This window comes from Opisthorchis viverrini, assembly GCF_000715545.1.
Source record: "Opisthorchis viverrini unplaced genomic scaffold scaffold2155, whole genome shotgun sequence".
Lineage (NCBI taxonomy): Eukaryota > Metazoa > Platyhelminthes > Trematoda > Opisthorchiida > Opisthorchiidae > Opisthorchis > Opisthorchis viverrini.
Window position 1 is genome coordinate 46,815 of NW_008752364.1, and position 25,198 is coordinate 72,012.

Below are 25,198 nucleotides of genomic sequence, written 5' to 3' on the forward strand. Positions count from 1 at the left end.
TGTTTTCCGATAGCCAAGCAGCGTGATAAGAGTTTCCTGTTGCTCATGGTCTTTTGGGTAGCGGGGAATTTTGAATTTGTAGTTGTGGTTTTATCCAGTAAGTGAAGTTGCACTATTTGGCGCTGCAAGTAATTACTTAGACAAAATTTTAATCAGCTTATAAGCACAGTTATCTCAATGTTTTATGTAGCTAACAAGCTTAAACGTGAAAACTCGAGTCCTGTAACAGGATTAAAATACGCGTGAATAACTGGGTGCATTCTGACAGGATTACTGAAGTGCGTGCAATTCTGCGAAATTATATTCATCTGGATGTAGCTTTCATTACATAGTTTATCAGATAAAAAGCGCGCATAAATTATTAAAAATGGTCAGTTGACAGAGTTTTGGCTGGTTTAGTACTTGCAGGGAATATGGACAAAAATTTTCATGTTCAGTTTTAAAATGCTGTTGACGAGTATTTGCATGATGTGCGTGTTGCATGTGGTTAGGGAATAAAAATTGTCGACCGAAGTTATTATCAAGAGTAAGGATGTAGAAATGAAGTCAAAAGACGGTAGATCTTCCCCCAAGTTCATGGTCGTAAAATTCAGACAAATCACTTTACTTCTCATCTGAGAGAAGAGTAAGTGATTTCCAAATTACAGCTGGTCCGCACAAGCGTACGCAAATCTCTCTACCAATGCAAATCAGAGAATAATCCTCAGTATCAATATTGTAATCAGAGGGATTTGAACCCCGTTGATTCTGTGACGCCGCAAAAATCTGCAAAGAGCACCACTGTAATGAAAGGGGTTTAGCAGGTATACTATTTTCCAACAGTATGGTCTAATGTGGCTTATGTTTTGGTCAGGTAAATTAGGTTGATTGTCACTTGGTCTTAACTCTTCAGAGATCCGCAAGGCGTCATGGGAGCCCGAGCGGAAATCTGGCTTATGTCAAACATCAAATGATATTTGCAGCCAGAAATTCACAAGAAGTCAACAGCCAGCCTTGATTATCATTATCTTGTCACAAACCGGACGTACTGCGTGGGATACTTCCCCTTAAGAAGCTAGACTGAATGAATTCGCGTGCAAAAAAGCCTAATTTCGTGTGGTTCAGACGAGAAAACAATGCTTTCACTTGCGCCATGTAAGTTAGAGAAGTTCTCTTGCATTCGTCTCACGCCATTTTAATTTTTAGAACATTAGTTGGCATTCTGGTTACAAACCACATAAACAGCATCAGTGCGCTTCAACAAATAACTGTGATAATGACCAACGTTGCACTAAGTGGAGATATTGCTTTGATAAGGATAAGCTAGACAGAGAACCACTTACAACCCATCCGCAATAATTTGAAGTTTTACCTTTCATTCGCCCGTTATTTTCTAAAAAATATCATAGTCTTTTGAGCGTGGATGAGTATCTTTATATAAGGTTAGGACAGCTTAATAAAAAAATCTCTTGCTATGATGAAGCAGAGTTTTCATCAGGTTCACAGAAATTCCCCCAGTAACCATCCAACACCATAGCAAACCTTAACGTCGACGTTCCAGCTTACGTTTAGCAATCGCATGTGAACTAGGAAAGAGATGAGTATCATTAGGAAAACCAAGGAGGTTACCAATGCGCTATTGGGTTCATCGTGGATCGCCTCGGCGGTTATCTGCACAAAAGTGGACATTCGACACATCCAGCATGTACTGCCCAAGTAGTGGTAACATGTCCATTTAACAAGCAGAAACTTAGGTCATATGCATTTTTGGCAAGGGTGTATAATTCCTATAAGCCTTAATGGGAATGATTCAGTGTTCTTGCCATCTGGCATAGGTAAAGCAGAATCGTCATGTCAGATCGGAGGCGAAAAATGGGATGTGTGCTTGGAGAAATGTACTCATATGCATACCAAGTTGGTTTTGACAGGAGACTCACCTGTAACCTAGCTGAACCTGTATATAAACTTGCGTATCCTCAACAGAGCCTTTTAACTGTCGGCATGACAACCTTGACGGTTATAGCTCACGTGATGTGATTTGTTTTCAAATGGAACTCCACCTATATAGCAAACGCTCCCGTGAACATGATAGTAAACTGCGGTCGCGATTTTTTGGAACCTTCGCTGCATTGAGGAAATTGGGTGACCACGCCAAAAAACGCCACACAAAATTCGTCATTAGGAACTGTGAATGTAAATGAAGAGGCCGTACTGAATGAAGAGTGGCTGTAATGCTACAAGGGAGCCTAGTGGTATGTGCAATGAAATTACTCGATTAGGTATTTTTGGTTTGTCACGGCGGTCTCATCTAAAATAACAGTGATGACCGAATCGTCACATACGTCGAACAAAAATGGTGTTTTATTTTCTGCTTATTCTATTGACCACATACAAGAATGAAATGTCCGCTGTGAGATTGTAGGCTTCTGCTCTTGAGAGTAGTTTCAATCTCGTCTTGCAAACATGTATTTAACCTTCTGATTATTACTGCTGGGTTCAATACATAATATGATAGATCCCTGTATACTTGCTGATGATCTCATAAGGGGTTTTCATATTATATGTATTGGTCTAGCATTATTTTAACATTCTCAAGGGTTTCAAAACCCATTCAAGACAAATGTGTTAACAGCAGTACTATGTTTTCCACACTCAGCTGTGATAAACTCGGTTCCTATGACCATGCCATTTTGATCTATCCCATCTTGCCCCACCTAGCTGCTCCGTATGACGAAGACCCGGATTAACTGAATGGTGTCCAAGCATGGAACGCGCATTCCCGCCGGTAGATGCACATCGTGAGCAATCCGATAGAATGGGATTTCTTACAGTTGATAATGAAAGTGTACACACGCCCTCTACAGAGCGGGCTACTCAAGCTTATCACTTAGCCGTTTCCAGTATAGGTTTCTAATACTGCCTGTCATGCTCCTTGTGGGAACCGGACAAACCGTTCTGGAACGCCTACATCTGGTGTCCCATCAGAAAATTCGATAGCACGTCATCAGGCTGTAAACCCACTATTTTCTGGCAGTGGATGACCATCTGCCATAATTCCATCAAGAGGACTCTCTTAGTTTGAGCGCTGGATGAGGTGCCATATATACAGGGGGGTTCGAGTGGATCATGAGACAACAGTTGTTCCGCCGGTGCACAGGGATTAACGGCGTGACCATAACTTTAAACGGTCACATTTAATTTTGGTAGGCGCACATTGTTGTTCTTCAACTCGAGGAGAATGAAGTTTAAAAAAGGCAGTCCTGAGGTCCTATCCATTCTTTCGCCACTAGAAGTTATGTCAAACAACTATGGACAAAAAGTGCTGGTATCAATCCTACCAATAAAAAACCCAAGCCCATCTCTGACCTATCAGAATCACGGTCTGGTGAAATCAGGAAACCACACCCTCTCCCCTAGTGGGTGCATGGTACTTAACATAAACCGTTTAATGGATCCGAAAATCAGCTTGATTTACCAACGCCGACTGGCTCCCTCAATAGACCAAACCCACTGATAAGTGCATGGCACAACATAACGTATCAGACGATGACAGTGACAGACAAACAGATCAAGCTCGTAAGCTCAACTGGAATAGTATGACGGGAATGTAAATTATCTGGTGGCTAGAAAAAGAGTCGCCGGCTGAATCTAATGTTGATTCGAACGGTGTGTTTACAAACATCAACTGGATGATTTTCAAAATGAAATGATTCATTCGCACCAGGGACAAACGGAGTAGAAAGCGAAGTGAGAAGACTGAAGAGTTTGCTGTCAGATAGCAGTACAAAGAATTTTTAGTCTGGATAAAAAACCGAGCGTCAAACTGATACAAACTCTCCAGGCTTCTGGTGCCAAATTATGGTGGATGTTACCTGCAGATTAGGGGATGTGCGGTGGAGGCACTTAAACGATTTGCTACATCGACGAACGAGCTTGAATCGAACTACTGTAAATAAAACTATCTATGGACCTTTGTCCAACTATCGACTAGATACGACAGGCGAACATGCATTCGAATAAAAGTAAGACAGCTGAAAAAGACATGCTTGCAGAAGACTTGTCAAGGACGATGGCTAGGTTCTGGAGAATTTACCAGTTCAAGCTACCAACGAGATTTGGCAAGAAAAAAGTTTCACCAGAATTCAAGGATGCTCTATTCGTGCCACTTTAGAGGGGAAAAAAGACAGAGCAATTAGTATACTGAGCTGCCCTGGTAGGCTTTTGGTACGGGGACTAAGCAGTCGCCTGACCGATTTACACGTCCCAAAAGAACAATATGGATTCTGTGCTGGTCGTCTCACAACGCACCTGATATTTGCTGCACGGCAGCACCAAGAAAAATCCCACGAATATCGCATACTGTGCTCCTTCTAAAAGCGTTCGAGGTTTTCAGTCAGAAAGTTTTAAGTACGGCTGTCCACTGAAACAACATCATCAAAATCAAATGTAACATTACGGGAAAAAAGGTGAAAACGAAGGGATGGACCAAGCGGTTTCGAAATTCTTGCTAGCATGAAACATTTATGCGTCCATGCCTCTGCCTTTTCCACTTGGTATCTAACAGGTATCATGGATAGGACTTTCTTTAGAGACGGTGCTAACGTATGGTTTTTTATCGGCTTGATGGGTGCCATTTCAATATTAGAAGTTTTGGTGGCAGAGTTCCGGTTCATCAGAACAAGGCTCACCTACTCAAGCTTTTGGATGGCTGTATTGTTTGCCGATAAGCATGACAAATTTCGGCGCCTTAGTGAGAGCCATTCAACTGCAGCCGCGCAGTTTTGGCCTGAGCATTCAACCAAAGCCTACTTTTGTTTCGCTGCAACTTGAGGCAGCATGGAGTCCCCAATATTCTTATGCACTTCAAGAGTAGGACAGAAATTTTAAACAACTGCACGGGCTTCTGTTACCCTGAAAACATTAATTGCTGGTTTGGCCGTCGAACGTCAGCTGAGCTAGTGTGACTTCAGGCAAACTCACGAAACGGGTGTGGAGGAATCATGGCCCACGAATGGAGACAGACTACACGTCTAAAAAACGTTTCACTCTTTCAGCATGCCTATCCTCCTGAGGGAAGCTAAAACGCTGACCACGTACCAGCGCGACTTTCGAAAGTTGTACATCTTTCAGATGCACTGCCTTAGGTTGATATTTGCTATTCACTGAACTGAACAACTGCCGAACGCCAAGGTCCTCCAACCGGTGTGTTGTATTGAAAGAAAGTTCAGATCAACAGCTGACCATCTAAAGTGGCTGGTAAGTATTGTAAAGACACCATCTCTGTTTTCAAATTATTTGATACCTCGGTATCAGGGCTGAATATTCGATAGCCACCGGGTTATAGCTCATGTGAGTGAGTGCTAAGGCTTAAAACTGAACGCCTTGAAAAAAACTATCCGAGCCAGAGTCTTTTGATTTAGCGATCTGACATCCCTAGCCAGGGAGCTTAAGTTTGCAAGACGCAAGGGTGTTATCGAGACTGTTAGGCCTGGAGACCGAGCAAGCTCGATCCACAGCAACCGCGGTCACTTTCACGCCGGTTGCATTGAATTGGTTGGACACCGGTGGACACAGAGTGGATAAAGTGAGTTTATCAGACCCGCTTTGGTATTCTGGGGCTATCAAATAGCTTAGCCCTCAGCGATGTTAAAGGCGACTTTAAATGGCCACCGCTGAACGGACCGGAACCTACGCAATTACCTTAGTACAGTGAGCTGTTCAGCGTGTTCAATCAGCAATGATGCTAGAAGTGTCTCCCAATGATCAATGTGTGAACAAGAGCAAATCAAATAATAAACGACCAGAGGACACTAAGCTAGAGTTATTAATAATTGACTTATAATTGATAATAATGGACTAATTGACTTATTAATGATCTGACAGTCAGTTTATTCCCAGCGGACATCACAGCGAAGCCCTGGCTAACTGTTCTGGATATTGCTGGGTTTAAAATTCACAGTTGCTCCACGAGGGACTTTTTTATGGACATTGTTGTAGAGACGGAGCTGAATAATATCTGAAACTAAGTGGCCATTCCAAGTGCTCAGAGTGTACCTCAAATGTGGCGCGGATCACCAGGCGCCCCTTCAAATAAGCTATGGGTATCAAACTTTTGGTTGCACCCACAGCCTTAATCTAAGCAATCATCCAGTGACTTCCCTCGAATAGGCTGTTTCCATTGATATGCTGCACACTGTTTCTCACTGGAATCGTAAATCTAATCTATTTACGTTCCACTATGATGTAAGGTTTCCTTTTGAGATTCGAGTTGGAACATTATCGAACCTCACAATATCTAGAAAGGTTCCTATAAATAGGTCAAATATGTTGTGCAACTGATCTCCAAAATTCGCCGGTTGCTCAAGTCAGATTCAGTACGTACATTATCGCTTATACGTCCCAGTAGTCTAAGATAATGAAATGTTGTTAATCTTTGTATTCGAAAGTGGCTTGGAATAGCAACGTGCTGTCCTCAAGTTGACGACCTCCGTTTAAATGGGTCTATTTTTGGTAAGGTTCATGCAGCAGAACATCTGGTTCGGAACCGCAGACCGTGTTAGAAGTGAATTTTATGTACTGCAACTTAGCGTCCTATCGAAGGAGAACCAACACACGAAATTAGCATCCAGACATGAGGCTTCTCCTGAGAGGCACCTTGAATGATCTTTGCTCAGGGTTGAGGGCGATTTCTAAGTGTCTCCCTTTCAGGCCGTCCTATGAGCCTTAGTTGAAGGTGGCCTACCTTTTAAAGAAAAACAGGTAATGACAGTATACGTGTCCTTATCCTTCAATTCTGAGCTACATTATAATGTCTACGTAAGTTTCGATTGCTCACCGGTATAAATCCCTCCGTACAGCTCCTAAGCTTGAAGTGTCTTAACTGCATTAAGGTAGATCACACCATAGAAGTACATTTCTTAGGCTAGGGTAAAAGCGTAGCGCGGACGATTTTCCGAATCTGGGAATTTCGGCCTATCACTGTGCCATGGCACATTGTTCTGTAGAACTAATGAAAACTGTTTAATGATATGAGAGGCAGAAATGCCAAATAAGCCCAGGGAAGCACACGAGTTGACACCCAATGTGAAAAAATACCGAATGCTCGCTTAAGTTATGTATCGTAACAATATATGCTTTGAACCTTCGGCACCATTTAGCAACGCGTATTCACAATGATATTTGCAGGCCAGCTACTCCACACACCTAAGCATGTGACAAATGAAACCCAATATGTATAACAAAGAGTGGATCACCGATGCATATAAAGTCGGGTGGACCTTGAAGTACTTAAAGACAGTTAATAAGTGCATGTTATCAACGAGATGCATCTCTCCATTTATGTGGTTTTGCTCCGCGCTAAATTTCGCCATTTACGCCAAACCATTTGCATACTTCCATACGAAGCATACTTTTCTTAGAAATTTTAACTTAAATTTACGGCATTAGTTAAGTAAGATATTACTGTCATTAGCAATTTTTATACCGAACATTCGTAATGTGGATTGGTAACAAAATATTCGTTAATGTGCTTCTGGAGCGTTTGCCCAGTATATCGCATTTGTAGCGAAACACTCGTCGAAGGCTGGGTGTCGCCCAGCCCATACTGGTGTAGCGTTGTGCTGGTGTGCAGGCTCACACGCCAATGCACTGTCGAGCCATGAAGTGCCAATGCACAACAAACGGATAAAACTTTCGCAACAAAATTGCCGAGTCCAGCGAACAAAATAGTCAAATTCGAAATTTTTCCTACCGTTTTACGTCTCCATAGCATCTTCCAAAATATTGATGGCAATATTGTAAATTGATAAAATTCCCATAATATAGGAAACACACAAAATCCTCTAACTAAGCTATGCTTTGGGCATAAGAATTGTGTCAACCAAATAAAAGAACTAGTCCGACCTGGCACAACGCATTGTGCTGATTGGCTCTAAGAAGTTCATCCTCACTATGGACAACGGGGAGGAACAGCTTCGCTATTCTAACTTTATTGTCCGCTTTTGAACAAAAATAAAGTTTACAGTCATAGCATAAGACAACGAAATGTACATGCGAATAATTAACGGGAACAAGTTTTTCCGACCATATTTTGGGTGTGAAATAGAACGCCCCTAGGCTTACCAAAGTTTTTAATGTGACCTGATGTGTGTACGTAAAACACCTGCTAATACTTTCAGAATTAGACAGTCTGCCCCCCCCCAGCCAAATCATTGTACCATAGCTGTTTGATCACTTATCATAAAACAACGGAAAGCATATATGGCCATTGGTGTTCTAAAACATTTATTCATCTAAATGGCATTTATAATGAGCTCAGTATAACAAAATACTTCCGAATATGCAGGGTTTCCCCAAGCCGATAGTCCTGCGAAGATGATGTTGCTCTGTAGACCTCCATTCGGGGAAAAACGATATACTGGCAAATGATTTGTACGGATTTGTCGACTTACTGCAAAACGTGCCAGGATATTTGCTCCGGCTCCCTCGCCAAAAAGAACCAATTGTTTGATTCTGTAAACGTAGTAGCAAACAGGAAGCTTAAACGAAGCGCAAGAACTAAGGAAAATGATCATTTTAATGCCACACATTTTGAGTTAGTATAATATGCATCCGCTACCCGAGAGACGTCCACTAGCAATTGAATAGCACGGACTAAAGCGTGGTCATGCTCCCCAACGAACTGCAGTAAATTGACTTTGACATACACTAACACGCGATAAGCTGGGTAGTGTTAGGTTTTCTGAACAGATGGTCTTGGAGGCTTATAGATAGTGTAATTAAATCTTTGAGGACCGTTTTGGGCTCTCGCTTTGGTTGACGGTTACAAACGCTTTAAGGTGCCCGGCATACCGGGGAAGGTGAAAGCTCCGTCTCAATGCTCTACCAGTTCCTGTAGCAGATGTTGCGACTATAGAATAAAACTCAAACATCTATATAGAGTGGTGTTTTCTGATGAGGATACGAAGGTTTCAAATGCTGTCGAGTAGCTTGGACCGATGACAGGCACGTGCTATCTTTATACGGTCAACCTAAAGGGGTAATAACTGGAACGGCAGGTCTGGAAAACGGTCGACATTCTGAATGCCACTACCAAATTTGACCGTGGTCATGTCTATGTCATTTTGGTTGATGAGACGCGTGAATACACGCTATCGTTCTAATAGAATTAGATCTGTGGCGCATATCTGACAGTCACGTCGCGCATCACTCGAAATATTTGTATTCTTCCAGCCCATGGGGAAATTACATAGGGGTTCGTAGAGTAAATTCCCGATTGCTCGTAGAAATTAAGAAGAGATGATTACTAGTAAAAGCCAATAGACTCACGTCTAAAGACGAAATGTCATCAAAAATACGAACAAATGTTTCCCATAATTGAATAGTTTCGCTCATGGGGTACATTTCCGCCTGATATGTTTTAACTCACGAGCATGTTTCTATCAGTGTGGGATCAAGCAGCCGCTCACTCTGTTATGCAACGTAGAATTTGGTCACCTCTCCGTGCTCCGTAGTAACAAAGGTTACTTACTTATTCCTACAAGGCATTCGTGTGACACCGTTCTAAACAGAACGTTCGAACCACGTCTAACAATGCCCAAGACTACTGCAAGTTTGGTCACGCAGGTGTAAATCTCTTAGTGTTTCTCCAAATAATGTAAAGGGTAGCGCAGCACACGGAAGTGAAAGAATGGAATGCACGATTGTTTCAATCTCACTTGGCATGGCATGGCACGAACCGCTTAAGACAACTGGCGTGCGATTATCAAAGTTCATCAGGATTTCTCATCTCACTTAATGGCAATGGCGAAGAACCAAAATAAATGTTCAGCGGGCGTTTGCTTCAAGCATTTCAGGAAAATTACAGCACCCACGTGAAATTTGCCGAGGTGAGCAGACGATATACTAATTTTTATCAATCCCTTTGCAGAACTAATATCATTAGGAAATAATCCCAGTGACTCCATACTAGTCATGGCAAAGAAAGAAGAATCTGATATTAAATCAGACCCACCGGTTTGTATACGCGGAGAAATTTGTTATTCGTATCTCCCACGATTGAAAGGAACCACATTCAATGATGATGATCTGTGTTTCACACCATGAAGTTTAATGTTGGCCACCACTGATTAACTTGTGGCCCCTTTACTTACGACATTTCCCAATGAAGCATCATGCACTCAGGAGTGAGTTCTACACAACTGGGGGCTTATTCTGAGTGTATTATTTTTTGCGCATCGCAAGTTTGTGTGCATAGGCTGTTGATACTATGATCATCAATCAGAAACAAGGCTGCAAACCACCTCTGTGCACAAGTAAGCTTTATTCCCTGAAGGTTTACTTTCTTCATATAGATTCCCATAAATTAAACACCTGTTCACTCGTGGTAAAGCTTGTCCAAAAATCCACCATCTGCACTAATGATTCCTTTGCCTAATACAACCGATTTAACGATCAGTGAGCTGTTGATTAGGCTTCAACAAGACTTGTACGTACAAAGGGTTGAACAGAGGTTTACAGTGTGACGGTGCATACTACTGATGAGGCATGCGAGTAGTGTTTTCTCGTAAATCCGCGTCGCATCTATTGAAAAGTGAGATTTATTACGGAATTTGTAGAATCGCTTCGTAGCATTCCGGTCAAGAGGCTATGAGGCGTTTCAAGACGCCCAGGATGCCACCTGGATGCAACCCGACCATGTTCTTTGCTAGCCCGCAGCAGTCGTTGTATCGGGCTTTGCCGGGGCTGGACGGAGTGTCGCGCCAGCAGCTGCTTTCTGACCAGTTCGTCAAAGATGTGCAGCCTGCGCTTGGTGCTCAGTTCCGGTTGGCGAGAGCAACTGGCCAGTCGAGTGTGAAGCACCTGGTGCATATGGCATGAAAGTTGGCCAGGACGCCACTGGCCACTTTGCACTCACAGGAGAACAGGGAAGATTTAGTGGTGGGGGATCTAAAAAACTAAGTGGAACAACTAGCGGAACAGCCTGCAGCTATCAAGACAGAATCACGGAGGCACGCTCGGACGAGCCTGGCCGCTAGAAGAACCAATGTCATTCTACCAAACCGCTTGTAAAAGTGAGTTCTACACAACTGGGGGCTTATTCTGAGTGTATTATTTTTTGCGCATCGCAAGTTTGTGTGCATAGGCTGTTGATACTATGATCATCAATCAGAAACAAGGCTGCAAACCACCTCTGTGCACAAGTAAGCTTTATTCCCTGAAGGTTTACTTTCTTCATATAGATTCCCATAAATTAAACACCTGTTCACTCGTGGTAAAGCTTGTCCAAAAATCCACCATCTGCACTAATGATTCCTTTGCCTAATACAACCGATTTAACGATCAGTGAGCTGTTGATTAGGCTTCAACAAGACTTGTACGTACAAAGGGTTGAACAGAGGTTTACAGTGTGACGGTGCATACTACTGATGAGGCATGCGAGTAGTGTTTTCTCGTAAATCCGCGTCGCATCTATTGAAAAGTGAGATTTATTACGGAATTTGTAGAATCGCTTCGTAGCATTCCGGTCAAGAGGCTATGAGGCGTTTCAAGACGCCCAGGATGCCACCTGGATGCAACCCGACCATGTTCTTTGCTAGCCCGCAGCAGTCGTTGTATCGGGCTTTGCCGGGGCTGGACGGAGTGTCGCGCCAGCAGCTGCTTTCTGACCAGTTCGTCAAAGATGTGCAGCCTGCGCTTGGTGCTCAGTTCCGGTTGGCGAGAGCAACTGGCCAGTCGAGTGTGAAGCACCTGGTGCATATGGCATGAAAGTTGGCCAGGACGCCACTGGCCACTTTGCACTCACAGGAGAACAGGGAAGATTTAGTGGTGGGGGATCTAAAAAACTAAGTGGAACAACTAGCGGAACAGCCTGCAGCTATCAAGACAGAATCACGGAGGCACGCTCGGACGAGCCTGGCCGCTAGAAGAACCAATGTCATTCTACCAAACCGCTTGTAAATAATCGAATTTTGGAGTACTCCTCTTATTCTGGGTGGGCTGCGATTAGTGCAGTGACACAGGCTACCACACAGGCCGTTATCGAGATAGATGGGAAGAGGGAGCTGTATTTGACTGATACAGGAGCAGGGGTGTCGCTGAGTCGAGGAAGAGGAAGCAAGCTGAATGCAGACCGTAAGCGCTAGCCGTGAGGGCAGTGAGTGGATATTGACTGAAAATTGACGGATTGTCAATGCACTCAAAGCACCTAGCGACAAGTCCGTGCAGCACGTGTTCCTGATCGGCCCAGACATAGAGCAGACAATATTGGGGGCAGATTTTCTCAAGAGCACAGATTCCGTGATTGATCTAAAGCAGAGAAAGCTGGTGACAAAGTATGGCGCAGTCAAGACGGAAAGCTATCCAAGCACTGCCATGAGCGAGCTGCATGTCCGAAAGCTTCCTTCTTGTAACGTGCCGTCAGTACGGTCCGTGGTTGAGGAATATTCCGAGCTGTTCACAAGCAATGAAGATCCGTTTGGTTTCTGCTAGTGGATCGAACGCGAAATTCCTCTCTTGTTCGAATGCTTTCGACCATATGGCCCTCATCCGCTGCCGCTCCAGCTACGAGAAGAGGTCCATTAACAAATTCAAAAGCTGTTGAAAAATGGCGTAATCGAGACAGCCCATATTGCGTACAACTCCCCGGTTGTGCTTATAGGGAAAGCGGATGGAAAGTACAGGTTTTACGTGGATTTCCGGCGCTTGAATGAACTCATCGTAAATCGGGTTCTAGCTGTCCCTTCGGTTGCGGAGATTTTTGATTCCCTCCAGCATTTCCGATATTTCACGGTGTTCGGCTCGCTTTCCGGATAGTGGCAACTATGTATCAAGGTGGAGGACCAGGAGAAAACGGAGACGATATCGTTGTGTACAGCAATTCGGAATCAGGGCACGCAGCTCACCTGAAGGCCGTATTGAAGCGTATCCGGGAGGCTGGCCCGCAGACAAATGAAGCCAAGACAGCTCGTTCGGAGTTCGATGAAACTGCTGGGGTTTTAGCAAGACTCCAGTACGTACAAAGGGAGGTTTACACTGTAACGGTGGATACTACTGATGGGGCCTGAGAGTAATGTGTTTTCTCGTAAATCCGCGTCGCATTTATTGAAAAGTGAGATTTATTACGGAATATGTGGAATTGTTTTCGTTTACATTTGAGTGATAGTCAATGAGTATCCAGGAAAGTCCAGGAAGACGTGTTCAAGAAGAAGACGGATATAGTTTTTATAAACAAAATGCAAATGAGAGTTTTGCTCCCCTGTCCACCTGTACCTGTCTGTACCTGTTCAGTTGGTGTTTTCTAATAAATAACTCCGCGGCAAAAGCCCGCTTTCTTTTAATACAGCTGAAGGTCTGTGACGTCTGCAAGCGCCTAACTCAACCGTTTAGTGAACCGAATACGGCTAATCAACGTATCAGTTTCTCCCAACAGCGTAGACTTTCAAAACCTTGGATGAACACTTGGAATTATGTGTACATATATGTATATGTATGGATGTATTTCCCCATCGGTTTTTATCAAGCTGACCATCAAAAGCCTCGAAAATTAGCTAAAGATGGATTAGTCCATAATCCATAGCAAAATGGCCTGAAAGCACAACAAATAAACGATGTGTTTCAGAAGAGTTGGCTTTATCCTGTAAACGAGCGTTGGAAAAATTTTTCATGAGCAAAGCTTCTTGACGAACATGCTCCTTAGTCGAAGGCTATTTTGAGTTTGTCCTTTACTAAATGGTCAACTTTGGCTTACAATTGGGATGTGGACGTGTTTGGACAGTGTGGGTCCGGCATCCTCACTTAGCATTCACAAATTTGGACGCTGAATTCTCACTTTTGGACACTAAAAGACAAAAGTGGTAAGTCATGGAGGTAATTTGCAAGTAATCACGTGATTATTTTTGTCCCGGCTCTTTGCATCAACACTCTCCGCACTTCCTAGTGAAAAAAATATCTGTGGTCTGTGTGTGCTGACATTTTGGTTTTTATCGCAAAGTGGGAAATTAAAAGTGAGTGGATGGCAAGCATTTGGGGATGTCTGGTTTGCTCCACACAACTATAGTTTATTGTTGCCTTCAATCACACAGCTAGAAAATTTACTGTCGTTATCATAACGGTTTATTGACCAACCGGGTTCAGTGTTTTTGAAACAGTTGGGAGCTGGAAAAGACAGTCTGTAGAAGAATGATTAAGATGTTAAAGTACCCACGAGAAAAGTCGACTATCTCTCTATTGATGAATTGATGTTCATATGGGTCTCAGACTATTTTATAATAGGGTTGTAGAATACTTCGACGTATTCGGGGAAGTCCACTTGAGTGACGCGCAAAATCACAAGCCAGAAATTGTGGATTCTTGCGATTTGTCAAAAGATGCGGTACTACAAGTATGAAATACGTAATAAAAGGGATAGAAACCTCACATTATGGGGTTTTTCGTGTAAACTGTTGCACGAAGTAATGCAAGTCCAAAGAAAGCTCGAAGATGGCAAATTGATCTTAGTTTGCAACACACGCCTGGGCACAACACGCAGTAACATAAAATGGTCAAAAAGCGCGTTTAAATGACGGTCGACCAAATTGGTTCGACAATTCAATGGTTAAAGTCCATGAGGGATTACAAATGCATATCAAGTCTATGAGGTAGACGCAGTGAACAGCAGCGATTAGCCATGTATGGTGCAGTTTGTGGCTGATGTCGGTAGTACAGCAAACACTGCGAACATTCACCTCTATTGAAGTACTCGCAGGCACAAACTCAGATCATACTCCGTTGAAGAAGGTGGATGACCAACAATGCTGAGTGAAAGGTAACCTTTCCCCAACAGCGCAGACGGTGCAAGATTTTCAAACCAAATCCGTACCACCAAATCGTTTTCACTGGAGGTACATGGAAAAAGTTTTCACAGTAGCACTGATATGTACAATGACAGCCAGTATGTAATCAACCGACCTTAAACCCAAATAATAACTTACACTATGGGAGCGATCGTCCTATGAGCCCACAAACCCAGGCGGATTGGTGTTCTGGGCTTACAGGATGGTCGTGCACAGGTTGAGAGATATAGCCACAAGGCCTCTCAAGCCGCCATTTCAAAGCACTCGAAACGGAAGACTCAAACCTCTCCATGCAGGTAAAAATAACCTTAGGTAGACCAGCTGATTGGTTGAGAGGGCGTTTTAACGAATACTGTCCCCCTCAAAACGCTCCGCACATTGAAGTTAAACTAGAACATACACATTTTACAGTATTTTTTGTGTAATAGTGAGAACATAAAAGGACAGTTTTATCCACTTATTCAGTGTCTGTGAGAAACTCAAAGTATTCGGGAGCGATTTTTCATCACATCGTCAACCATGGATTTGGGGGTTCGAATTTAAGCGAGGAACCTCACGGTTGTTTGGAAACCATAGCTCTATCTCTTTCAAGATGTTACAACATGTCAACTCATTTGCCTACCAATCACATGATAACCATGCCATAGAGTTCGTACGCTATTCGCGAATGATTTTCATCCACCAATCAGCAGCCTTCGCATCTTTTATTTGAAACCTTAAGAAAGCTCTTAGACAGAACCTTTTGTTAGTCGCATTCTGCACGCCAGCTAGAATACCAACCAAAGTTTAGGACCTACTAACTACCTATAAGCCTTTAGTGATCCGTCAGGAAAAATTACGAATTTCGCAAACTTAATGAATTACTTTGGAGCATTCGTCACCGGAACAGACAGTCAGTACGTCAATACTTGAGGTGACCTGCGAGACTAAGGGATGAGTGGTGCTATATCTTGTTTGACTAATAAACAGTCATAGTGACGATCTACCACATGTGAAAAATGGCATTTAGGGCCCAGTTACTCGTCGTAATGCTGCGGGTCCAAATTCCTCTAGAGATTTTTGAGTTTCACACTATAAATATTTGAGAAAGCATCAGACAGGTGTGCAGTGCATCTGTGCTTTTGAAATTAAATTAACTTTACCTGCATCATAAAATTCTGACTCAAGCATTCATTGAAGTCTTATATGATCAAGCTCAGCCTTGTGCAACTCCAGTTGGTTAGTCTTTGCCCCTGGCGTAAAGCAGGAAAGTACCTAGCAAATTAACTGGTATTTGTCTCATGTTTACGAATTTAGCACCAATGAGTTTTACAAAGTTTGGTTAAAGTGATTTTCTGCCGTTTGTCATTACACAGTCCAAAGACGTTTTCTCCCATGACAGTTACGTCCAAACACGCAGGAAGTGATCTGTGCTGGCCACTTTCCCACCAAAGAGGGAAAAAGCCGACATCATTTCCAATGCTTTTCTGGAGAGAAGCAATCTGTATCTTCATTTTGAAAGAAAACCTTGCAAACTGACTTATTCTTTTAGTAACTCAATATCTATTTTGAGATTTTACGAAGAGACATACTATCAGCGCTCGCTGAAATACATTGGCACGACTGCTGATGAGGAGCCAGAATTGTTAACCAAAGAACGTAGATTGACAACCAAGAAAATATTCTTTCCAGCCAATAGCATGAAATTTAGCTTTGGAAAACAAATGACGTTTAGTAAATATTGATAAGATCTATTAGTCCCTGCTGGCCCTGTTGTAACCCAGGATCGATTCATTAAGAATTATGATAGTAAAACCATTGCAAACCATAGTCAAACCGTCTGTCTACTATACCGTCCAGCAATCCAGGTAGTGATGCACGTTGCAGCTGATTTGTGTTCATATGCAGCCAAACTTTTTCCATCAGTATATCTCATAATTAAAAGAAATGTATATTATTATATTGAATAACTCACTTAAAGTGATCCAACACCTCCTTCATGGCCTCCGGAAGCTTACTGATCGGCGGAAATACATAACTACACAGCGAAAGGAGTAGTCACATAGTCAATTTGGTAAAATGGCACCGATTACAGAACTGTAGAATTTTCAAACGTAAAGACATGAACAGGTATAGGTACAAGTCATACGCTGCATCATTGAGTTATTTCTGCGGGCCCTAAGTGCATTTTCGCAACTAACATTCTCAAACCAAACCATTTTTGGGACATCGAATTCGATATAATTAAAATAATTGTTTTTTATTTACTACCTCCCTGATCAATAATGAAACATGTCCCACAAGCTTACTCCAGTAGCCTTAGATATTTTGCACTTTGTTTGTGCTCTTCGAATGCAAAAAGACATAAGCTCAAGATTTTGCTACACCCAGGGTGTGAACACCCCTTGCTGAGCTGTTCGATAAAAAACGCAAATTCAAAACGTCGAGGAAGCAGTCAAATAATTTGGACCACAAGCCAATGGAATGTATTAGCTGCACAGTATTGAGAGAATAATACGTATCAATGCCCAAAACAAATTTAGCGAAGGAAGCATTGAGTCACTATATCAAGACCCAGAGTAAAACATGTCTAAAGGCTGAGAACATCCGGATGATCTACTGCGTGCAACAGTAAGCCGACTATGTCTAGTAAGCACAGATTATCATTGCGCAAACTCTGGTCCCCGAAAGTTGCACGTTGTCAAGGTCAGGTGGAATTAACACCATGTTTACTCTAATCTCTGAGAAGAACATATCAAGTGGCCGAAAAATCATTCTCTTCTGCCGGATGTATCAATACCTTAACGCGCCAAAAGTCGACAAATCAATTTCATCTGTGGATAAACCCTTTCGCCAGAAGCGACCGGATCTCCATATTCTCGACTAAAACTACGCTAATTTTGTTCAGTATGGATGAAAATACAGTTTCATTCCTGTGATGATGCACACTGCAGTTGCAACCAGGAGAAAGTCACTGTGGGCGTCGTTTTTGTATAAGGACCAACCAAATGCTCATTCAGTCAAGCAACACCTGTATTGTACTTACGTGGCAGGTAGTTCTTCTTCCCCGTCGCCTTGTCCAGGTAGATCTATGTGAAGCCATACGGCCCGTTGCATGAACGGGGTCATTTTGGGGTTTGCGACGAAATCTTCGTATTGATAGTCTATATTGTTAAAAAACCGGAAAACAAGTTATTTTGTTGTACATTGTGCAGTGCAGCATTTACCACAGAGGAATCGGATATTTAATGAAGTCAAATTCAAAGATAGTACTTCATATGATACCGCATAGAAAATCTGTCGTATTTAGGGGAATAAGTGGAGTTCAACTCAAACTTGAGTCGTAACGTGGAAGCTATTCATAGAACCGTTAGCGAAACTATGTGGCGTGATAAAGCTTCAGTTTTTCACTAAATGTCTCAAAAAATTATCTCCGAGTATTCCAGAGCCAAATCCAGTGCATTGCTGGTTTCAAGTTCTTAAGTTTTAAAGATAATTGCAAGTTGGGTTTATGATGTGTCCTTAGTTAAAATTAACACTTCAAGTTCGGCACCTAAAATAAGTGAAAATGTGAGGAACATTCCGTTTCAGGAAACTTATAGGTAGACTTATAGCAGCACTTATAAGAAACCAGTGGTGCTTTTCCCAAGCAGCTGCCCATACTGTCGGCTAGTTTTCTAGAATGCAGTCGGCATGAACACTTCATTCCACGAAAAATGCTTCCGAGGATAATTTTTGGAGAGTATTAAAATGATAACAGATATTTAGACCTTCATTTTATCCCTGGGTTTCAGCAGTGAGATCAAATCCACATGTGCACTTTTCACACATTCCATCACCTCATATTGACACCTATAAACACAGTAACAGAGAGCTATCATGCGTTTCGTGCGGCCTATTTTTTTGCTTGAGAATTTTCAACGTTTCTTTTCCGGTAGGGCGCACAAAAATATGAAGGCTCTATTTGATACTTGGAGGGGGTAGTAGAGGAAAGGTCGTCAAGTTTGGAATATTGACTTTGTAGCTATGCAGTTCGCCATGTGCGTCAATTAGTTTTACGAGAACGGCTCTTGTTTACTACTTTGTAAATCAAACATCGCCAGAATCGTAAAACAATACCCGGGATTCTCAGACCATGTTCATGCTGCACTTGAGTATTCCAGACAACTGGCAAGACTGTGACATCGCCAAATAACTTGGATAGTCGCCCCACTCAGTCACCCATGTTGACGTGATGTATAAAGACTGTCCCTCTCAATGATAGTGTTCACTGATGATCAAACAATCAATCGATTAATCTTGTCAGCCATAAACCGTGTGCCATAGGCACATTCGTTCCAGCTGCTACAGTTTGGATCATCGGAACAACGGGACAGTGTGGGACATACAACGAAGCCTTGGAGGCGATGGCATGTTCAGTTAGTTTGGGGATAGGATAGCTAAGTATTGAAGGCTATGGCTTTGATGCTGAGCGCCACTGGCTGCGCGATTTGGCAATTTTTGTGAAATGAGTTCCGGCGTCCTCATCCGGAGAGAGGACAGTTGTCGACTCAATACAGTTTACTGGCTAGTGTTTACATACTTCGTTGCCAGATCATGCACTGTCCACTTCTCGGTCACTTCCACTCAGCGTAGGCCGGTAAAAAGAGCTCAACAAAGCGGACAGCCTTCTGGCATGCGGAGTACATTTTCCAATCAGCGTAACCTATGAAGTGTGAGTAACTTGTCTATAGCAGGAGGGGTTCTTCCTAAAATCATATGGCGCATCTCGGCATTACTAATCCGATGTTCCAACCAGACCTGACCAATGCTTAGGAGACACCGAAGGACAAACACTGATATTTTTCATATGTTCTCTGCGCGCAGAGGCTAAGTCTCTGATTCTTAAAGCAGCATAGATCGCACCGCCGCACTGTAAACTAATCCCTTGACAGATAAACTGACGTCACTTCGCCCTAGGTGTCGAAGTTCGGTAAAGTTGCCCAGCTTTCCCGATTCAAGGGATAATGTCATCTCTACGAAGATTCATCCAACTGCCCAGGTCAACATCGATTTGCCGGTCTGCAAGCATGAGGTTTGGATTTGATCCCACCCAACCTCGAAGCTGCACTTTACACTTTGCAGTTGTGAAACACATGCGAAACTGTGCGGCAGAGTAATTAGAGTCATTTAAAATCGTCTGTATCTGGAGAAAATCTGCACCAAGGAGAGCAATATCATCTGCATACGCAATATCTGTGAGCGAACATCCCGGGAGAATTTCAACTCCCGAGGTTTCAGAGGTAGGCAAGGAAATGTCAAGCAGTATATCAATGACAAAGTTGAAGAGGAAAGGTGACAGAGGCCAGCCATGTCTTTCACCACTATACGTGGTGAAATCAGGTGGAAGCGTCCCATATGCTCGAACGCGTCCACAGGAGTTCGCATACAGTGTCCTTATAAGGGATATAAATTTGGAATGAAAACATTTGTTTACCAGACACTGCCAAAGTTTCTGCCGACCGAAAAAATCAAAAGCAGCTTTGAAATCAAAAAAACACGACCACCGTGGGACGTCTGCAGAAGTGGTGCTGTTCAATAAGTTGTCCCTAGGTAAAGATATAGTTGATGAATCCTCGACCAGCTTGATTCCCGCGAATCTGTCTCCCAATAATCCATCAGCCTGCGCAAAATAATCCCAGAGAGCACTTTCGATGCGACAGACATCAGGCTGATAGCAAGATGTTTTCACATGACTCGCGCTCCTTTTAGAGACCGGGATGACGGTCGAAGAGCTCCGTTCGGCTGGTATTCTGTTTTTGTTCCAAGTCTTCTGCAGTATGGCTGTCACTGTTCACAAGGACGAAGACACCTTCTTTGAAGTGTGGGGTATAGATCATCCGGACCTGGTGCCTTGCCGCACTTCAGGATTGATATCTCACGCTGGATTTCGGTTGGTATCGATGTTCCGTTCAGATTCTCTGGCTTCTTCCAGTCGTTGTGTTGAAGGAGACCAGCTGAATTATTCCCTGAAGTTCTCAACCCACCGCTCAAGATGATAATTGAGAGAGTGAATTGCCGTTTCGTCTTTTTCGCATATTGTTTCACTGGCACTTGCTTTCTTTGGATTGGTCTATAAATTCAGTTGAAACGGGGCGCGGCTGTTGCCTGCAGCAGAAACCTTCTCCATCTCCTGGGCGTTCGAAATCCACCAGCGTTTTCTGTCACTCTTCAGGCTTCTGATTATCCTGTGTTTGATGGATTCAGTCCAATAAGGCGCTTTCAGCCCTGGAACTGAGTGCAACTCCCACAACGTAGATACCACGGGCCATTGCGTCATGATCACCAGATAGCCGATGAGTGAAATGTGGAATATCTGAGATCGTCCAAAGCGGCTTGAGGAGCAAGACCGAAGTGAGGTATTGTACGCGTGTTTTGGAGACATAACATACATCGACAGAGAGGGAAAACAAGGTTTCAGTGAGGTATGCCTGTTGTCCAACTCGTCATAGAGTACGGACACTAAAGGCTACAAAGTGGACGGGATCTTTCGAGGTTAGCAAGTGATCATTTTGGTTTATTTTCTGAGCGAGGGTTTGGACACGGAATGGTGGTCAAGGGACTGGCAGATGGGTTGATTGCAGTTCACTGTACGATGGGTCGGAAGGGAGTGTCGGAGAGGGCCGGTGGGTGGAGAACTGCAAGGGCAAATGAAACCTCCTGGTTGCCCCGGCCGAGGAGTAGGGTTTGGTTGAGGTACCCCACCTTGTACCTTTGACCCAAAAGTCTGACCCACAAGGCAGTGAGAGGGTGTAGCGTTTTGTTCAGTCACCATGCCCCTAGCCTCTGACCGCGAGACAGCCTTGAAAACTAATTTGCACGCCATTCCTCCATTCAAAGGACAAAGATTCCGTGCACTTTTTTAAACATCAGCCGGCGAACGTCGTTAGCATACCTATAAAATAGCTTACTTTTCGGCCGCTGTCAGCTTATCAGTCTGAAACGGAGTGCTAAAGACTTAGATATCGGCTTTCAGAATTGTACAGCCTCTTTACGACAAATAAAACTGATGCAGCTCCACAAACTTATTTGCACGTCAATGATCATCCGGTTAGACATGAAATCAAATTGCGATTCCCTTAATCCATGCGCACTGAATACATGATTGTACATGATTTCCTTAAGTTATAAAAACGCTTGAAGACAAATATCAGGCGTGGGCCTACTTGATTAATTTGAAGAATAGAAACACCGGCAGTGCGCTGTCAAGCGGCTTTCAGCAACGTTATGGTGGTGCGCTTGGTCAACAGAACATGCTGCGGTATGTCGAAAATTGTGCCGACTGAAACACGGGACGGCTTTCACGCAGCACATTCGGTAATAGTATAATAAACAAAAAGCTTAGTCGAGTCTTTACTAACAAGAACATAAACTGCAAACGAACGAATTTCCCCGAAACCCTGTTTTATAACAATTTTTATAATCAGGTAAAAACGTTAATTACCTTTTCTGGTGCCAGTAACTATAAATGACATAGAACTTAGGAAGAAAAGTCATTTCGATATTACTAAAGATATATTTTTTAAGACAAATAACAATAAAACCACCGTATCAAGATTATATGTTGCTTAGAAAAATCTTGGGAATAGTAGATCCGTCGATGCAGGATATTTGCGTTTGTTGAGTCAGTACTTTGGAGTGCTGGATATGATTAGCAGAGGTTTCCGGTGACCTTAATGAAGTTAAAGATCAGGGTGAAGAGACACGAGACAGTAATTTTTGACATAAAAAAATGCACTAAGAACGATATTGTCCGCTGCAAGACGAACAAAATAGATTGGTATAGACACACCAACGACTTGCAGCGCAGAAATGATTCTTAGATGTACCTCATACGACGTGACCGGTACAAAAACGTGTTAATTTCCGGATTATGTCAAGCTATGGTAAATGACTTCTCAAAAAATCACGGTCACTTCAACGGACTACACGACTGAATGTTAGAATTACGTTTGATTGCATTCGCGTGCTTAAAAAATGATTCGGACATTTTACCGGCTGAAACTGGGTCAGTTTCTACACCATAAAATAGAGCACAATGTCCCTTTTGGGTAAATGTTGCCTGGGTCGCCTCCCGAGAATTTTTACAGCTGCGCCCATATAAGGTTCCCCTCAACTACAAGCAAGAGTGTAGACAGTGTAGGCAGTATGACTGCATTTGTGTGCGCATTCAGCATGGGTTGAGGGTACTGTATACTGGCTTAGTGTATTTCCGAGGGCATGTATTTCGACAAAGTGCTCTCTATCATTGATTTTTGACGTCTTTTGCAAACATTTTACCATATTTCCTGTAGACACTGTGCCAAAGAATAATTCATTTTGATTAAAGATCACAACGGGTTGCGTCAAAGTGCACGTGATATCGATTCACGTGACTGGATACCGAAATCTTGTATAACTGAAACGAAATGTGATAGTGAAAATTATACTGATAACAGTATAATTTTCACTTGTTGTGATCTTTAATCAAAATGAATTATTCTTTGGCACAGTGTCTACAGGAAATAAAATATCCTCAAGTTATCGTTTGTTCTTTTTCAACCCAATGGGAATACGCGATCAAGCTAGTACACGGAAGATCCTGATAGACGTAAAAAGACAAGAATATCGAAAGACAACAATATTCAAGAATTCATGTTCTCAGTCAATCAGGCTGAAGCATTCTGAAGAAAACAAATCTCCGTGCATTACAAAAATATCACAACCAACCACAAGTAATCCAAAATTGTCCATCATTTCTCAAGCGTCTGTGGCGCTACCTAACTGGGAAATCCTGTCAAGCGGGTAAATCGATCGCCAAAACAGGGTATGTTACTGGTCATCGTACGATGCGTCAGGCCTACCACTCGTATCACTCAAGTGTGAGTAGGTTTGCCTGTTCAGACATGAAAAATTGAGATGTGCACGTGAGCGTGCATCCACAACCACTCACTCACAACTGATGTTTTTTTTTTTTGGTTCCCTTAATTTACTGAAGGCACACCAGTGAAGACGTTTTAGGACGTCAATGATATTCCACTGTAAGTCGTAAAGGCGTACTTGGGGAAGACGTGCTTTCGGAAAATATATTACTTCAAGCCCGGATCATATAACTCCAGATGAAATTTACGAACTTTGGTTCTTGGCGCCTGGATAGTGGCACAGCAGCGCTTCGTACATACTGATTCTGGAACGACTCAGTGGAGCGTTTTACCTTTTAAGACATCACTATGTGAAATTAATATTTGTTTACCTGAAAACCGGCACATTTTTCATTCTCACGGACACTAAAATCAGTTTCAATTCTAGTTTTGAGGCTCCTAATTTCGTGAGGAACTTAAACCTTAAATTCAGCACTTCTTTCCTCGTGAAAATGAATAAGTCTTTTTGAAACGCACAAATACCCGTTTTCTAATCGCCTCGTGCCTGGTACAACCTTAAGATCCAGTGAGATGCCTTTTTGACGCCACAAGTGACGCAAATTAGCAAACGTGATTCCAGCTTTTGAGATTCTATTCTTGACTTCATCAGACACACTTCCGTCAGAGCTAATACAACTACCGAGGTATGTAAAGTTTTCCACAATCTCCAGTGGTTCTCCTTGAATTGTAAGGGATATGTTCGCAGATGGCACGTTCTGAAGCAGGACTTTGCACTTTGAAGGACCAGAGCACTGAAGAAACAGTCGTCGTCATTGTGGCGACAACTACAAACATGATGGTGGCGTTCGGATTACACATTGACCGTCTCCACAACGACCACGTATTGTTGCATGACCATACTGGGCCTCACTCAGTATTTTGTGAAGCAGTTCTGTTTCGAGATGGCTGACAGAAGTAATTATACGAATAATTTGTGGTATTCAACGTGGTTACAAGACTGATTGTCGCAAGCGCACTGATAACAGAATCAAGCGTAAATTGAAGGACGGCATCATCTGCCCATGCTTCTACAAAGTTGTTTAGAGAGGTGTGATTGCTGCAGAGGAAGATATTTCACATAAATGAGTCTCATGTAGGTGGAATTGAAATACAGAAAATTTATCAGGATGAACAATTACTTGAATCGCATTGCACAAAGTTTCGACATCCTGGTTCAGGAGGCTCTCAACAGCGTCAACGTCCATTTCTTGGTACTTGAAAGTTTCAGCATTACGTTGATCTAAAAACTCTCTAAAAGATGAATAATATTATATCCATTTAAATACCGTTCATGCTCGACATAAGGGTCTGGCTCATCATAATCATAGTAGTCGGGATCATCGTCCGAATCTTCATGTGTATATGTTCCTCTTGGTGAGCTATCCGCCATGAGTAGAGCTGACTTCACCAAACAGAGAGTTCACGCCACATACGGGTCCGTGATAATTCAGTTGGAACGACAGCCTGAAG

At 42.8% G+C, this 25,198-nt stretch overlaps 2 protein-coding genes across 2 annotated transcripts in view; one reads left to right on the forward strand and one right to left on the reverse strand.

The window, feature by feature from the left end:
• T265_15655 (hypothetical protein) overlaps positions 1–25,198 on the reverse strand; it is a gene marked incomplete at both ends in the record, with an annotated part of 64,263 nt that overhangs the window by 24,878 nt on the left and 14,187 nt on the right. The window contains 2 exons of the mRNA XM_009178874.1: positions 8,430–8,490; positions 17,836–17,953. Coding sequence (XP_009177138.1) covers positions 8,430–8,490; positions 17,836–17,953 — 179 coding nt within the window. The remainder of the gene's footprint in view (positions 1–8,429; positions 8,491–17,835; positions 17,954–25,198) is intronic.
• The window catches only part of T265_11999 (hypothetical protein), a gene marked incomplete at both ends in the record, with an annotated part of 27,288 nt that continues 14,890 nt past the window's right edge, over positions 12,801–25,198 (forward strand). Inside the window, one exon of the mRNA XM_009178875.1 lies at positions 12,801–12,988. Coding sequence (XP_009177139.1) covers positions 12,801–12,988 — 188 coding nt within the window. The remainder of the gene's footprint in view (positions 12,989–25,198) is intronic.